General features: G+C 36.1%; 1 protein-coding gene across 3 annotated transcripts in view; it reads right to left on the bottom strand.

Annotated features, from left to right (window-relative positions):
* Window positions 1–284: 284 nt before the first annotated feature.
* OLA1 (Obg like ATPase 1) overlaps window positions 285–18620 on the bottom strand; it is a 175743-nt gene continuing 157407 nt past the window's right edge. For all 3 annotated transcript variants that reach the window (XM_040643769.1, XM_040643774.1, XM_040643778.1), the window contains 4 exons: window positions 7076–7216; window positions 6293–6389; window positions 4124–4246; window positions 285–789 (listed from right to left, as the gene is read on the bottom strand). In XM_040643769.1, the coding sequence (XP_040499703.1) occupies window positions 688–789; window positions 4124–4246; window positions 6293–6389; window positions 7076–7216 (463 nt within the window). In that variant the 3' untranslated portion in view covers window positions 285–687. The remainder of the gene's footprint in view (window positions 790–4123; window positions 4247–6292; window positions 6390–7075; window positions 7217–18620) is intronic.

Here is an 18620-nt window from a genome sequence, read left to right as displayed (position 1 = left end):
GTCACAGTTTATCTATGTTATATTCTTTGTAACATCATTGCTATCATCTTTCAAAAAATGTCCATCTACAAATTAATTAACTTTCTTGAGACAAATCCCTGGTATACTATTCTTCTGAGTCCCATGAAAGACTCACTTTTAAGATACAATTGCAGCTGCCCCACACTGCCAGTTACTGTGTCATACACACGCCTTAAAATTCTGTAATCAGCAACCACCAGGTGCCGTATCGCATTCAGCACACCACAGTCAGTCAATACAGACATCCCCAAACACACCAAGGCTGGTTTTGTCAAATGTTTTATTGAGTGTAGACATCTGGAGTACTGTAAAACATGCATTATCTGTAGATTCAAAAAGGAGCAAGCCACATTGTCCTCACTGTCAAATGTGTCAGGCTTGGCATACATGATGGAGATTAATGAAGTATCATGAGAGTAATATGGTTCCTGAAAAGCTTCTACAATTTGGAGTAGGGTCTTAATCACGTGAAAAGCAAAGCTGTTCACATTCAGTGAACTTGCATTTCATTGGAGGTACACAGTATTTTAATTTTAAAACAAAAATAATTCTGTTTTTAGAAGATTCCCATCCCCCAACTTTATTTTTCCCTCAGTTTTCAGAAATGTTAATTTAAAAAAATCATATCCATTTTTGGAAGTTGTACATTTATCTGAACAATAACATTTATTTCTTCTTCGGTTGCTGAGGTGTATTAAATTTGAAGAAGATAATATCTCCATCTTCAACAATATAATTTCTGCCTTGTTGTCTGTACTTTCCAGCAGCCTGTAAAGAAGAGATAGAGAGGAAATGGGTTATTATACAGTGAAATGCATGAGGTAAATGATAGCATCAGATGCAAAAAGCATTCTATTTCTTGGGTCATATTAAACAAACAAACAAAAAAGAAATATAGGAAAATATGTAAGTTCAAAACTAGACTTGGAGAGAAGCACAATATTCCTGATTTGGGCAGAACTAGATTTTCCATACGTACATAATCATAATGTATTCTCTACTAAACTGTTGGTACATAAATGTAATTATACCAATATCATTAAGTTTCATTACATGCTGTTTATGGTACATTTCTGATGTGTCTGCAAACATCCGGCAAGTCACTGTAACAAAACAGATCAAACCAGGCAGGAAGAAAAGACTATATAACTAGTTTGAAGCTACTTTATTTTCTTAAGGAAATTATTTGGTGATTCTGGTGATGCCAAAAGGAGTTTGCTACAAGGAAAACTATTATCAATCTTAACGTACAGATTTTAAATGATTTCCTTGTAGTTTTTTATTTAGTCTTGACAATGACCACACACAGTGGTGTAGGCTAGAATTCATCACGAAGAAGTCTACTGACTACCAGCCCTAGCTACAAGCAGGCTCTAACAGGTTGGAACTGCAAAGACAGATACGTTTCCCACTTGTAAATCAGACAGATACGTTTCCCACTTGTAAATCAGTCGGCAAAGCAACTGATTCCACCTGCTGGTATGCAGATCCAAGAGCGCAATCCGCAGCAATTCTGTACAAACAAGCAGCAGCCCAGAGACCCAGGTTCGTGCCAGGCACAGCACACACACTCACCCAAAGCACAACAGGCTCTTTAGCGTCTACACTTAATACCGCACACAACGGACACAGTCCCACATGACCCCACCATCAGCTGCTCAACAATGAGAACTCGAGGATCTTTTGGAAAAAATTCTCTAAAGTATTTTCTTTCTGCTAGAATTTATTGAGAACATGAAACCTTTGCCCAATAAGATTAGTACTTCTCTTTGAGGCTATTGATAAGAATGTTCAAAGTCAAGTGCAATTACACTAATCAGAAATAACACTAACAAAGATTGTACATCTGAGGTTAAAATCAACAAAGCAGATCACAGAGCCCTAGTAAGCACATTTTCAAATGTCTAGACTACATATTAAAAATCACCTACCGATTACATGCTAATAAACTGGAGCTAACTTTTAAAAAAACCAGGATACCTTAACATTCTAAAAGATACATATATACACATACAAGCACATACCCACATTCACATGATTTCTGTAAAGACATGTGATATATTGAAGGCCATATGCTACTTATTTTGAGATTCTAAAGCCCACTGTTATAAAACTATATAGACAATTTAAATCAAATACATATTGACATGACATATTAATGTAAGTTTATATACTTTGTTACCACTCAAGTTTACTACTAATTAAAGGTGACAGTGTTCCTTTAAATTCTCTAGAGACCATTTAATCCATTTCCACTGCTATCAGAAACACTGGTTGAAAAAAAAAAATCAATACCCATTTGTGAATCTTGAGTATGTATTAAACAAGACACGTCTAACCAGTTCATTTGCACTTGAAAGCAGCCATCTGTAGAAGCCAGCTTTGCCTAAGCAGATATGATTGCTAATAATGTGATATCCCTGTAGACTACAAAGCCCACACAGAGCTATTCAGTATATAGTTCACAGCGCTGGCATTAAATTAGTTATGCTGCACTGGTGTTAGAAATACACACACACGCAATCTTGCTCTTAAACCTGAAACCTACTTGATAATATACAAGTAACTATTTGTTGAAAAAGAGAGCATAAAGCGATTCATAAATGTTTTACTTTACTTGGAGTTCAAATTCTGAAATGTTAGTTTTGGAGATTAAAAAACACACAAAATACTTAATGGTATTCTAAGCTGAAAAGCCAGAGGTCAATCTTTTTCTAATTTATAGTATAGAAGCTTTCAGTTAGCATAAAGCATTTTCACAAGCAAGAAATATTATTTTATTACATATTATAAGGTTTCTCTGTATAGTACAAGGAAGCATTCCCAATTTATGTATCTTTCAAGTTTATTACAACATAGACATTGATTAAGGATTGATAAAACAGGTTTATACATGAGAGTATAGGAAAGAAGCATTCCCTCCTGAATTCTAGTGATAGAAAAATATCCTTATTTTAATCATCTTTACTCTATGAAAAATATATATGCCAACATGATGCAGCATGTTGAAAAATAATCAGATTTTTCAAGTCTGATGAGTATTCCTGACAAAGTTCGATCTCAATATTTGCGTACCTATCGATACAAATGACACCATTAAAAAGTTAATGACTTTGTTTAGTTATAAAATGTAACTTCTTTCACTCCACTTAAGAAAACAAAATGGCTCTCATTCTACATTGAACCAATTATACCAAGATTTTTCCCTCCTCTTCCTGGGGTTCCAACAGTTCTATTAAAGTCCTGCTGTTCAGTATGATCTTTCCAATGATTACCGATGAGAATAAACTAAACTTGAAATAAACTTTTTTGCATTCCTTTCAAATTATGAAATAGTAAACACAAGAGAGACCTCTTTAACGTCTGCAATATTTTCTATGGTAGTCTTCAAATATCAAATTAAATTAAAGACAAAGAAGCTTTCATACAATGTCAGTTTAATCACTTGACCTATTTATCGATTAGAGATGACACAGTACTAGATTTTGCCAAGTAAAACCTAATAAAGCCAAACAAAATTAAGCTTGCAGCAGCATTTACATTTAAAAAAATCTTTTATTACTCATGTACAGCAATGCTTCATTGTTAGTGGCTGCAAATCAAATTATACTTATTAGCTAAAATAAAGCACAATTTTGGACCTGCCCTCTAGTGTTGAGAAAGCAAATCAAATTCCCAAAGATCTTAAAAAAAAGTACAACCATGAAGTTTTAGCAAGAACAGGTTTTATTTAACTAAATTTCTATCCCTTTCCTTGAATTAATCATAAGCATATACATACTACTTCTATTTCAGATATTCAAATGTAATAAGTATAGTTTTTCATTGGCGGTTAGTGAACAAACTCTTTGAAATTGTAATTACTTAAAACTATTTTTTATTTTCAGTTTTAGAAATATATTAACATACAACACAAATATACTGACAATTCACACATTTTAAAAATCACCTAAAAGCATGTGAACACCTACGGCTCTGTAATCATTGACAGTAACACTAAACCCTGATGCCCATTTTAAAAGACAGTTATCATTCACTTTACTCATGAACATTTTCATAGTAGTAAAAATGATAAACACGAAATCAGAAAAAAATTTCTTACCTTGACCGCATTTTCAGAACCTTCCTCTTTAAAATCTTCATATTTCATTACTTCAGCCATAATGAATCCTTTTTCAAAATCTGTGTGAATCTTTCCTGCAGCTTGAGGAGCCTTCGTCCCTTTCTTTGAGAAGAAAGACCAGAGAAAACTAATTGCATTTAAGATGATTGATTGTAAGCGTAGAGTTTCTTTTCTCTGATCTGCAGTTGGATTCAACTTGAACTTAGTTTAATACTACGGTTAAGATGTCAGATATACAATTAGTACATTTTTAACACGGGGCACTGTCTGTGCAGCAGATTTGAGCACAGACACATCAGTAGATATTAAAGCACAGCTTTGTTTTTCCTAACAGTCATCCAGTTGTATTGATTTAGATGCAGTGGGCTAGTTCTGGTGTCGGTTTCATTTCGATTTTCTATTCTTCACAGTGGAAAAAAAATAAGGATTTTCAAGTAACTTTCAAGCTGAATTATCAAAGGTTTTAAAAAGATAAAAAGCCTTAAAATTTCAGCTCATCTAAAGAACATATAAAAATCAATATATAAAGGGACATTTTAAAGACATTTCCAACAAATCATATAATCTATGTTCAGCAAATAATTTTGAAATTCTCATAAAATTTTAGTAATAAAATTTTCAAACATTTAACATAACACACGCTGCCTCTAACCATCAAGAAGGAAAATTCAAGTTGATATGGGAAGAAAAATGTCTTATAATTACTCCATATGTTAAATTACAAGGACATACATTCCAGACACACACAACCATGGAAAGAAATTTGAGAAATAATGGTGACCTAAAGGCTGCTTAATAAAGCATGTTAAAGTGATAAGGAGTCTGACACTATAAAGCACAGTTTTTACAATAAAAGATGTATTGGGTTAATATGGCTACTCACTGATGCTTACCTGACTAAATATCTCAGCACATTAAATCATGGATACTTACAATCAGTCTTAAGATAAACCAGCTTTCACACTTTCAAGCCCAGAACATGTTATCTTCCCTGCTGCATATACTTAAGTTTGGAAGTTTTAAGTCTCTAAAATATATAGTGAAAATAAACTGTGGCAATTTGTTTACCAACTTAGATTTGCTTTGACATTATTTTCTAAGTCTATATAAAAGGACCTTGGTTAGAAGTCAATCAAACACTTTTTACAAAGAGTAGAAGGAATAAAAGTGAATCTCAGATTCACACAACACATTTAACGTTACGATGAACTGCCTCCGTGATTCTATCCATATTAAATCAAAATAAATGTAACGATAAATTATGATAGTCAGTGAAAACAGAAATCAAAACAGCACTAAAATTTATCAGGGAGCATATACTAAAAAAAGCATAATAAAAGAATCCATAAGACACTGAATATTTCTGAAAGTTCTGACATTTTTATATTCTGTAACGTTATTTGGGACTACATATATTTCAAAATATTTTTCAATAGTGACTACCATATTACAATATATTTACATTTAAAAGCAAGCCATTACAGTTCACAGTTTCCATTGTCCTCTGGGAATAAATTAGTCATTCTTTCTGGTCGTAATCAGTATACATCAATATTTAAAATATATATCACATTTTTAAAGAAGAAAGATTGAATATATAACACTGCAAAAATAAACACCACTTCTATGAATTCAAATAAAAAAGCATGAATTATTACACATTGAGTTTAGCTCTTTGAGCCCAACTGTGTATCTATGAAGAGCATAATGATGTCATATTGCTTTTATTGCTGAAAATGTAATCCGAGCAAAGCAAAGGAGGAAAGAACCACCCGCAACCCAAACAAACTTAGCGAATACAAAATGAAAAGCAACATCAATTTCACTGCAGACAAACCCAGTCACACAGATTAAGCAAGCACAATACTGGTGCGTCTTATCTCGGACCACAGGAGGAGGGTAGACAGATTCTACAGGATGAAGAAATTCAGACTATGTAATAGGCAGAATCAATTGTTACCTGCCTCAATCAATGCCGCTCCACTTTCACTGTTCAGCAGCTCACAAATAATTAAAGTTATCCTGGACAAAAACCTCATCTGTAATGACTAGCTAACCGCCACCATGACAAACTTCAAAGTCAGTGATATCAATCTGAATTCAATAGTGTGGAACTGGATATAGCTGATGAATAAGTATGAATCTTACCCTGATGGTCCATGCACGTACTTCATCTGGGCCTGCAGTGAAAAAGTATTCTAGTTGGAGTGCTGCAAACCCAGCCTTAATGATCTTTGGCAAAGCGCTGAAATAAAATGAAACAAATTCACTCAACATATAAGTTGATTGTGCCAGAGATCAGTATAGAGCTAAAATTATTCATTTCGAGCCGAAATGTTAAGGATATTAGTAAATGACCATTCATCTTTCATAACACACTTGAAGAGGCCTGAAACCATGTAACTGTTTCTAAAAAAATCCCTTCTAAAATTGGTTTTAATTGTATTCGTCTGAATATATCATTTTTAATTGTTTACTATAAAAAAAAAGAAAAATCTGATCTACCCATTCTATGACTATTTTCCTCCAATATTAATTATTTCCAGGACGTGGGTCATGAAAGCAAAATTGATTGAAATCCAATGTTTAAACAATATATTAGTGCTACTCAGAAAAAATTAAGGCAACTGATTCACCCTTTCCCCTCCCCCACTGAACATGACGAAAGAGTTTTGGCGATCATTCCTTCTCAAAAATATACATAACTAATACCTATGTTATAATTAAAACACTGTACAGAGATGACAGATGACAGTTAAAAACTTAATTTAAAATAAATCTTTTCACTCTGTCTCATGGTAAAGAAAGGAGAAGATTCCCTCTTTATAATGGTAATTACTCTGTCATTTATTATTCTATCAGCGCAAGCAATTAAATTACTGCAAGGAAATAGTTGATAATAAAGTGTAGGGAAAATGAATGCTAATTAACCTTTGTGTCATGTTCGCTTCCAGATACTTCTGTCTCTCCTCAGCACTCAATTCTTGCAACTTGAGTTCCAAGGCCCCACTAAAAGGAATGACCAAGGCACCTGGGTCATACTTGTCCACCCACTCTTTAATTTTTATCAACCTGTAGACAAAAAAGGGCACAACATTATCTTGTAGTGCATGCATGACTGTACCACATTCATTATTATCAAGTAGCACATACATATTCATAAGAATTGCACGGTTTTATGATGCCATCTTTTTGTGTATAGCTTTCCAAGGTCAAGGCATTAACAGGCAGCAATTGCTTCAGGTATACGCCATAAGATTTTACTGTAACCTAGTTTTACTTTAGCACATTATCTATACGAACCATTATACAAATATTATAAAACTTTTTAAAGTTACACTAAATTTGTTCAGCGTTAACACCTATGTCCTTGAAAACCTCAATTTTATGATTTATTATTTTCCTTACTTTACAAAGTAAATTTTTAAGAAGCAAAAACATTATGTTCTGTTTGTATAGGAACCACACCTAAGAAGTGCCAGCTAATTTTGAAGAGTTTTTGCCAAATAAATCATTTGTTCCACCCAGATATTTATATGCCTAGGCCAGTTCCCTTTTGGACTAACAAGAGCTTACCTGTCTTTGAGGGAGATTTTGGCTAATCAAAACAAACACATCCAGAAATGCACATTTACAAACCTAGTTGATTATTTCCACACTGTTCTTACTTTTGCAGGAGCACAAATAAGAGAACTGTAGAGGAAATAAATTCCTTCAATCACAAAGGGTTTGGAAAGCCCAATCAGTTAGGGAATAGACACCAAGTTGTTACCCGAAAAGATGTTATTGAGTGATTTTTTTTTTTCTTCCAGATTATGGGTTGTTTTGGCAAAGCAGTAGTTAGAACATAAATGAAATAAGTGTAGTGAATACATTAACCAGGTTCTGATTCTACTACTACTTTGTTAGCTCTTTATTCCTGGGCAGGTTATCAAACCCTTCTAAACCTGTTTCCTCACCTATAAAAATGGAGACAATTGTCGTACATATTATATTGTAATGAACCTGGAAAAGTAATGCCTGGCATACAGTAAACAGCATTACTATTATGATTATTAGTGTTACTAATAACAGTAGTTACTATAGCTAATTTTCATTCTCAGATAATCACAGATTATATGCCTATGATTCTTTGTTTTTGTCTTTTTTTTTTTTTAAGATTTTATTTATCTACTTGAGAGAGAGAAAGAGAGAGAGTGCGAGAACAAGGTGGGGAGGGTAGGGGCAGATGGAGAGGGAGCCCTGATGCGGGGCTTGATCCCAGTACCCAGGCACACACTTCACTGAGCCACCCAGGCGTCCCTATGCCTATGATTCTGGAAGTATAGAAGTGAATATAGATTTCACAGAAACTTATGTTAAAAATATTACTGCATACCATAGTCTTACATAGTTCTATGAGCCTCCCGCATTTATACCAAAGTGTTTTGGTTTTTTTTTCTCTTTTAAAAAAGATTTTATTTATTTATTTGACAGATCAATCTCTCTGGTGTATTCCTTTTTTTTTTTTTTTAAAAAGATTTAATTTATTTATTCGACAGAGATAGAGACAGCCAGCGAGAGAGGGAACATAAGCAGGGGGAGTGGGAGAGGAAGAAGCAGGCTCCCAGCAGAGGAGCCTGATGCGGGGCTTGATCCCAGCACCCTGTGATCACGCCCTGAGCCGAAGGCAGACGCTTAATGACTGAGCCACCCAGGTTCCCCTATACCAAGGTTTTAATAGCTATTATGACAAAAAATTGTGGCAGGAATTCTTTAAATAATCAATGTAAGTGTCACAATAGGGGAAAAGAAGCACAAAAACTAAACCACAAATTCACCAAAACTCACCTATCAAAGAAAATGGCAGGGGATCAGTTATTATAAAATTAGGAATATGGCCTACCAAGTAGGATTTAGGATAGGATAAGGGAATGAAAAATTCACATAACAGTCTGTACATGTTTGTTATATAAGGTTAGCCTGTAATTTACTTATTTAATACTATCAGTAGTTTTGAGCTTCATAGTATTTTTTTTTTCTTTGGTCACATCCTGAAAGAATGGACCAATCCCTAAGATTTATTTTGGAATAAAGTATTTGTCCTTTAAAATAGGAAATCCACAGCAGGTATTTTCTTATCCAAAATTATAAAGGATAGGCTAAGGAAAAAAGGGAAAATTTGTTTCTATTTTTGCTATTTTTCTAAAAAGATTTTATTTTTTAAGTAATCTCTACACCCAACGTGGGGCTCGAACTCACAACCCTGAGATCAAGAGTTGCACATTCCACAGACTGAACCAGCCAGACACCCCAAAAAAGGGAAAATTTAAACGGATACTTCTGCCTATAATAACATTATGAGATTCTAAGTTACTTCACAGACTTACACTGTTCAAACAAAACGATATGGTTTAGTAACATACGTTTATTACACAAGTCAGAGCCAAGTGTGTGTGTGTGTGTGTGTGTGTGTGTGTGTGTGTGTATATAAAGATTCCATACCAAATACAGATTCATTGAAAATGAAATAAAACAAGCCGAGGTAGAAGGATAATATAAAAATATCATACACATTTTGCTTCATAAATATGGTCAACATAACTAATAAAACCAGAACTGTTATGAAACAACAAGATAAGAAATAATTACTTTGGCTAAAACATCAATTCAGAATAACAATAGTTCTACCCTGTCATTTTAACAGCCTTTCCTGCAGAGTCCTCAGAGGGATTATTTGCATTCCTCAGGTGTTCTATTGTACAATTCAGATGAATAAAGACTTACAAATCATTCCTCTACCGCCAATGTGAGACTTTGATCTGGTGAATACACCATTGTACCTTAACTATAATTGGCAAAAAACCTGACAGTGTAGAGCATCACAAGCTTAATAACAAAGGAGAATATCTCAAAGTGTTGACAGATGATCTTCATAATGCAGAAGCAGAGCTGGTACATTTTAGCAATAAATGAGCACTGAGGTCTAAAGGTCTCTAAAGTGACTGACATCAGACCTGCTATAGCCTCACTAAAAGAAAAAGGTACCGGAGCACTCTCCGTAAAGTGAGTTAGGCTCTTTGCCTGCAAGCTTCACTTTTGTGACTTTCACTGTCATAGAAAACACAGGGAAGATGAAAAGTGAGTTGGGTTCTTTGGCTGTCTGCTTTACTTTTGTTACTTTTACTATCAAACAAAAGTGAGAAATGTCCCAAAGTGATTTTTAATTACATATTTGTAATAAACCTTGGGTAATAAAAAATAGTACTCAATTTCAAGATTACAGACTGAAATACATAAAATAAATCTATTACGTCTGATGGTTACAAAAGTGTGATAATGAGGCCAAGATCACAAGTTTGAACCCCATTGGGACCAGTTACCTTTTGCAGAAAAATGTCTATTCTATTGCTACAAACCATACCCCAAACTATAGTTAGTCATCTAAAAATGTGTGCTACTGGCATATGAGGAATATGGAAAATCAAAGTTGAGCTCAGTACCACCACTAGAAAAACAATTTCAAGTGCATTCTGTCAAAGTAACTGAATAATAATCTCCATATACAAATGTTAGCAAATGTCTAAAGAAAACTATCCAATTGTTAGAAACCAAAATAATAAAATGATAATGATATTGTCACAGAATATCAAATTATATGAGGGGAGACAAACAGTAAAGACAGTACACTCCCAAAGAGTTAAACTGTAAAGACTTTGATAATACTCGTTTTGCAAATTTATACAGATTATTACAAGGGGATCCATCTTTTTCTTGATAAGGAGTCAGAGCCATGTTGACTTCCCTAAAGTCTTATGAGTGACAAATGGAAAGAAGAATTGGCATAAGTCGTATTTTTCTCTCTGGTAATGATTCCATAGCAAGGGGACAAAGCGGGGACAATCAGTTTTAAGACTAAAAGGATGACACTTTGAAATACACTGGCAGGTTGTGACGTTAAGACTGTTGGGCAGAATGAGATCTTTAATATTAAGTTAGTATTAGATTTCCAAAAGACCATGTCTCAAATTTACCTTTGCTCTTATAATCTGACCTTCTTAGCAAGTCTTGAAATTCCAGATTTCATAATTTGATTTTCCTAAAGTTCATTTACATTGTTTGTATTTCTTTTCCCTGATACTAATTTTATTTCTTTTTTTTTAAAGCATGTGCACATATTCCCCCCCCCACCAAGATTGATTTATTTATTTGGGGGGGAGGGGCAGAGAGAGAGGGAGAGAATCTCAAGCATAACACAGGGCTCAATCCCACAACTCTGAGATCATACCTGAACCAAAATCAAGAGTTGGATGCTTAACTGACCAAGCCACGCAGGCACCCCTAGTTTTATTTCTAAAAATTCTATTTGTTTCTCTTTCAAATCTACCTGCTTTTTTAAAGTAATATTTTACTCATTTAATAAATTCTTAGTCCCATTCCATATTTTAAACAGAATAATTTAAAAGTTCTTTCCGGGCTGCCCTAATTACTTCTGGTTTCTTGGGTAAAACTCTGCCTCCCACCATGAATCATCAGCTAGCAGCCTCTCACAACAGTTGGTTCCTGTGTATGTGCTGTGCTGTTTGGAGCGTATGGTCATTTGGCAGCAGCACTCAAGTTTGAAGGGAGTCTGTGGTCCCCTGTGTTTGGAAATGTATCTATGGGGTAGTTCTATGCTTGTTCTTCCAGGGAAAGATGTATGAAGGGTTGTGGGCTCTGGATCATTTTAATGCTTAGTGTTTCTGCACTAGGTTATTGGTAATGCAGATTAAAGCCCCCTACCTCTTATATTGCCATCCTAGTCTCTAATTTCTGACAGTACAGTTTCTTCCTTGTCCAGAAGGGGTGGGAATGGGAGGTTTTGTAGTATCTGATCATGGGAAGGATTGCTTTTTCTAGGCTTTATGAGTGAGCCTCATTCCAGCACCTGCAGTCTGGGGCCTATGCCTTAACTCATTCCTACACCCGCCAAGGCCTCTAGGCCATATACAAACTGGGTTTTTTTCCCCCTGAGGGCCATACTCTATTGATTTCACTCTCTACTCTCACTGAGTTTCCTCTTTGTTTTTCACATCTAGAAAATCCCTTATTCGCTTTCAAGTCCTTCTGTGTGTTCTAAAAATAACACACCATCACCAAGACCCTCCTTTTCTGGTTACCTTCTCTGGTGTTTCTGTATTTTAGAACAAGAATGGAGCTTCCTGTACTGGCTCAGTCCACCATCCTAACTGAAAGCTCTCCATACTGGAGTTAAATCTCCCATTCTATTGTGTTCTAATACAACAGCTTTCAATTTTTTTTTTTAAGATTTTATTTATTTATGTGACAGAGAGACAGCCAGCGAGAGAGGGAACACAGCAGGGGAGTGGGAGAGGAAGAAGCAGGCTCATAGTGGAGGAGCCTGATGTGGGGCTCGATCCCATAACACCGGGATCACGCCCTGAGCCGAAGGCAGACGCTTAACGACTGAGCCACCCAGGCGCCCCCAAACTTTTTTTGAACATTACCCAACGGAAGAAATAGATTTTATATTTGATTCAAACATGTGGTGCACAGACAGCTTATTTTTATACACATATCCAAATTGACCCAGGTTTCACAAAACAATACTTACCTTTATAGTGGGAAATAGGACAATCCCAATGGTGCTATTTGATACTCTACATAAAACTAAATTCTTGCAACTTAAAATAAACCCCTGAGATAATTTTCTCTAATATATTTTAAGGGGCACCTGTGGTTCAGTCAGAAGGCGTGCAACTCTTGATCTTGGGGGTCATGAGTTGGAGCCCCACGTGGGGTACAGTGATTACTTAAATAAACACAACTTCAAAAAAAAAAAAAACGCTTCATACTTTAATAAGAACTTTAACTCTTCTGTACACTTCATGTCCATCTAGCCATGCAACTACCTCTTAGCTACTAAATTCTGATTATATTTTCTAAAAATCCTTAAAGATGGCTCAACCCAGCACTAAAGCCAAGTTATATTACCACTTATAGTATCTTTGCTGAACATTAAAACTCTCTCAAATCTGTTCATTCTAGTTTGTAATATCAAACTGTATTTCAAATCTTTAAAACTGTTACATATGATAATATTAGATTCTTATATAAAACCTACATAATTTTCTGTGTGAATCTAGGTCTTAACTTTTCAAAAAATCAGCAGTCACATCTTGCTTCTGAATGAATATAACTGCTGGCAAGAACCATATGTCAATATTCAGAAAATGATGCAACTTCATAAAGGAGGATCTAGGGCTGGTTCGTTAGTGATTTTTTTTTTTTTTAAAGATTTTATTTATTTATTTGACAGAGATAGAGACAGCCAGCGAGAGAGGGAACACAGCAGGGGAGTGGGAGAGGAAGAAGCAGGCTCCCAGCGGAGGAGCCTGATGTGGGGCTCGATCCCAGAATGCCGGGATCACGCCCTGAGCCGAAGGCAGGCGCTTAACCGCTGTGCCACCCAGGCGCCCCTGGTTCGTTAGTGATTTAACATCATTCAGTCAACGGTATTAAGGACTTGACCTTTACTAAGTTAGTTCTTCTCATGTTGTTCATGGTATGGATGTACCATAAATACAGGGGCACTGAAAAACGCTGAGGTCATTTCTAGTCTCTTCCCTTGCAGGTTTACTCTCGTTTCTATTAGAATTCCCCAGAGTCCCAAAGAATGACTTTAAGATATCACACTTCTTTTTTCCATTTTCCAAACATTATCACTGCAAATTAAAGTCAATTTACAGTGTTCTAAAAGAAAAGAAAAAGAAATAAGGCTATGGAAGATAAGATTATCCTCTTACGGATGACAAACATAAATCCAGTTCTTTCACAAATGACAATAAATAACACTGGAATTATTAATACTAAAAATTAATATACAAACAATGTACAAACGGAAATATACCCTATAAACAATATTCATTCAAGGCCAAAAAATGAGCTCTAGAAAATCCAAAATTCCCAACTCTTCAGAATTCTTTGAATAAACTTATTAGAATGGAGATATTAAGGAAGTTAGTGACGGTGGGTGGGGGGAGGCGGAAGGAAGAAGAATTACCCAAAAAAAAAAGTAAACTCTAGTCTAATTGATTAGTGTCTAAATATCTAATCCTTATTCCAAAAGAGATCCCCATCTCTTTGATGTACATAACAGACTTCAAATTTCCCTGTTCTCGTCTGATTTCATGGAACTGTACAGGATAATGAATATAACTTTGTTCCTCAAAGTGTGCTCACACCATTCAGCTATCTATTGGAAATGCAGAACCTCAGAATCTGCATTTTAACAAGATCCCCAGGCATTTCACAGGCATGTCAAACTTGCAGAAGCACTGAACTAAAGCCTTTGAAAATGACGGCACATTAACTGAAAGGATGAAAATGTCTGAGATAACTCTGCAGACCGACTGGTAACTGAGCACATGTTGACCATCTATCCACTGATATGAGGGGAGTGAGAATAACAAAAAAGTTCCTGTTTACATCTTCTAAGTTTGAAAGCAGAGGAGAAAAAAGTCACTAGAATTTCAGGAAGTATAAGGAAAATGTTTGCTGTGAATCTCCCGCAACATCTAACAAGTTTCAGATTCACAGTAAAAATAATTAACTTAGACAGAATTACTATATGGTCAATAGTTTCTTATTTTATAAGACATAATTACACCTCTGTTATATCTAATAAGCTTCAATACCTGGAAAAACATCTGTAGTAAGTTAGCTTTGGAGTCTAGATTCATATTATAAGAAGTGACTCCTACAGAGAGAACTTTGTGAAATTTAAATTGTTATCAAGTAAATGGGGTATTTTGCCCCAATTTCAAGTATTATGCCACAAATTATTCCCTATAAGGACCTCACAGAACCACTGCCTGAAAAACTCCATTTATTTTGCAGTCACTACAATAAAATGGCATTTGTATACATCCAACTATGTGTGTGTCTGTGTGTGTGTGCATGTGTGTGTATAAAAGGAAGTGAAACCTAGAGAAATGGGCATTCCTTTTGCAGCAAATAAATGAAAATCGGGTTTCAGACTCTATTTCAGAGATTAACAAGATTTCTGACCCTAGGAGTAACTGGAAGGTTATGAGGAAACTGAAACGATAGGTGTTATGACAAGGACACAACCTTAAAGCAAATTAGAACAATTGGGATATACTTATCCTAACACTTTCAGCTCACTGTGACTCTGGGATTTCTTAAACTCTTAATGTGCTTAAAAAAGGATCATATATGCAATTAATTTCTATGTGATGAGCACATAACAACTGTATGGGAATATTTTCTATGTTCAGCAAAAATGCTCTGTTTAAAAAAAAAATCTTTCAATGAATAACAGGAGGGAACAGCAGGATGAATCCTAATTAGTCTGAGTAAATCATAGTAATCCCATTCTCTAGCTGGCAACTGGTTAGAGAATGGACATGTGAACCAGTTTTGGCCAACGGGGCATGAGGGGAAGCCTCCTAGGGGCTTTAGAAAAAGATTCTGAATGGGTCCTTTGGCTCTCAAACAGAGAAAAGAAAGGAGTCTCTACTGGACACTATGTCTGGATATTACCCCTGGAAATCTAGCAGCCATTTTGTGACCAAAAGAATGGAAGTGCGGAAAGATGAGAAAAACCCTTCTTCTTGATAATATCACAATCTTGAATTAAACAGGAACATTGAGGGGCGCCTGGGTGGCTCAGTCAGTTAAGCATATGACTCAGGTCATGATCTCCGGGTTGTGAGATTGAGCCCCGCATCAGGCTCTGCGCTCCGAGGGGAGTCCGCTTAAGATTCTTTCCCACTCCCTGCCTCTGCCCTTCCCCTCCGGCACTCTCTCTCTAGTAAGAAAATAAATAAATAAATAAATAAATAAATAAATAAATAAATAAATAAATAAAATCTTAAAAACAAAAAAACAAAAACCAGGAACACTGAATTAAACAACCCTAGAGACTACTACCTTGGGTCTTATTATTATGTATTAGGTTGGTCTTTGTTATTTATAGATGAAGGCATCCTGATCCTGATAATGACTGCATTTTGGGGTTATCTTCATTTAAGTATATGAATGCAGCTCCTCTTAACTGGTCAAACTCCAATTTATTATTTAAGAAACCAGCTCCTGCAGAGCTTTCCCTGAGCTTCCACATGGACAGATGCTATTACCACACTCCACCCTGTATTATAAATTGACTATTTTTTTTAAAAGATTTTATTTATTTATTTGACAGAGAGAGAGACAGCCAGCGAGAGAGGGAACACAAGCAGGGGGAGTGGGAGAGAAAGAAGCAGGCTCGCAGCGGAGGAGCCTGATGTGGGGCTCGATCCCAGAACGCCGGGATCACGCCCTGAGTCGAAGGCAGACGCTTAACGCCTGAGCCACCCAGGCGCCCCATAAATTGACTATTTTTCTTATCTCCTCCCACTATAATAAAAACTTCTTGAGATCAGGGACTTGTCTTTCTTTGTTCCAGATATATCCACAGAACTGTCCTAGCATAGCACTGACACAGATGCTCAAACATTTTCTGAATGGATGATAAGATGGAAAGAGCTTTAGGCTAATAACTGGCTAAGTGACTGCGGGCAGCTACTTAAGGTCTCTTAGCTTTAACTGACTCATCTGCAAACTGATGGTTTTCCACATGTTCTGGGTTCCCTAACAGAGCTCTCAGGGTGCTAAGAGAGGAAAGGGTGGAAAGAGATGAAGGAACATGGAAGTTGAGGACCCTTCACTTTTGTATTTCAACCACAGCTGCATCACTCTTATATGCTGAATTTCCACATCAGATTTCATCAGAAGAAAGTTCTGTTGTTTTTAACAACTCTAAAGTTCAAGGAGTAGATGATCCTTTTCAGATGGCAAACTACCATTTTATGGCATATGCCAGAAACTGAACAAGAGATACAATCTTTCTACTTAAATGCTACAGTTCACCATCTTTAAAAAAAAAAAAAAAGATTTTATTTATGGGGTGCCTGGGTGGCTCAGTCAGTTAAGCATCTGCCTTTGGCTCAGGTCATGATCCCAAGGTCCTGGGATCGAGCCCCGTGTTGGGCTACCTGCTCAGTGGGGAGCCTGCTTCTCCCTCTGCTGCTCTCCCTGTTGTGTTCTGTCTCTCTCTCTCTCTCTCTAATAGACAAATTAATTAAATCTTTAAAAAAAGAGATTTTATTTGTTTATTTGAAGGGGGTGGGGGGGAGAGAGAGCGCACGTGTGTGTGGAGGGGAGAGCAGAGGGGGAGGGGAGAGCAGAGGGAGAGGGACAAGTAGACTCTGCTGAGAGAGGAGCCCGACACAGGGCTCGATCCCACAATCTGGAGATCGTGACCTGAGTGGAAATCAAGAGTCACAGGCTAAACCAACTGAGCCACCCAGGTGCCCCCTACAGTTCACCATCTTTAAAAGAGAAACAAAAAAGTCTTCCTATTTTCTGTTATTCTCTATTCCTTCACATAGACTTTTCATAGCACTTATGTTCTTAATGTTTATGGTCTTCCACCTAGCACTGGTGAATCCACTTACCTAGTTATTAGGGCAAGGAACTTTTAAAATATTTTGTTCACTGCAGTTCCCAGCACCACTTATAATAGTGCCTAGCGTAAGCGGATGCTCATTAGATGCTGGGTGGATCAATGAATAGGAATGAATTAAGTTGAAAGTTAATTTACAGATTAGGTAAATGAACATTCAGAAATACATACGATTCTTTCAGTCAACCTTTAGAAATTAGTAAACCATAGTTGACTTGGCCATTGGAAGTATGCATGCTTATTAGTTAGAGTGGCAAAGTGAAAAATCATACCAACAGAGCATGGGGGAAGCATACCTAGTTCAGGTAAGGCTATACAAAATTCACAATATAGTGGAGTTATTTTCATTCCCATGTTAAACCTGTGGCCTCAACCACTATAATTCAAGTCTAAACCATCAAGGTTTATTGTGAACGTACAAAAAGCACCTCAAAATTTAAGATGTTCCCCAACTCTCATGCTTCTTACTCCTTCAAGGCTACTAAGTTACAACTTGTGTTCATACTGAGTGGTCTCAAGGAGGGTACATTTTTGATACTACAGAGCAATTTTCTCAAAATACAGTTTCTGGACCACCTGTGAATCCAGGACTCTACAAGAAAACCTAGATCTGTGATCTCTGCAAATGGGATTTGCACCTAACCCTTACAACACTTTGCACTGTTTTGATAGCCACTGTTCTTGAATCTCTTTCTCTCTCTCTCTCTCTTTTTTTTTTTTTGCATCTCTACATTCTAGATGTAAACATTACACATAGAAATATCCTGTGATTATAGTTGTCATGAGGTATGAAACCAGTATCTGTAGCTTGAGACTGTGAAACAGCTGCAAAAAACTTCCTATTTTATGATCCTATAGATATGAGATTACTTCTGGCCATTGGGCTCTGAGATAAAGTATCTTTCATTCCACCTTTGTACAAAGAAGACATCAGGTTGATGCAATCTATAATCAAAACATACATTATAG

The sequence above is a fragment of the Ursus maritimus genome, unplaced genomic scaffold (assembly GCF_017311325.1).
Source record: "Ursus maritimus isolate PB19 unplaced genomic scaffold, ASM1731132v1 scaffold_1, whole genome shotgun sequence".
Classification (NCBI taxonomy): Eukaryota; Metazoa; Chordata; class Mammalia; order Carnivora; family Ursidae; genus Ursus; species Ursus maritimus.
Note: the sequence above shows the minus strand (reverse complement) of the source record. Positions and strands in the feature narration are given on the sequence as shown.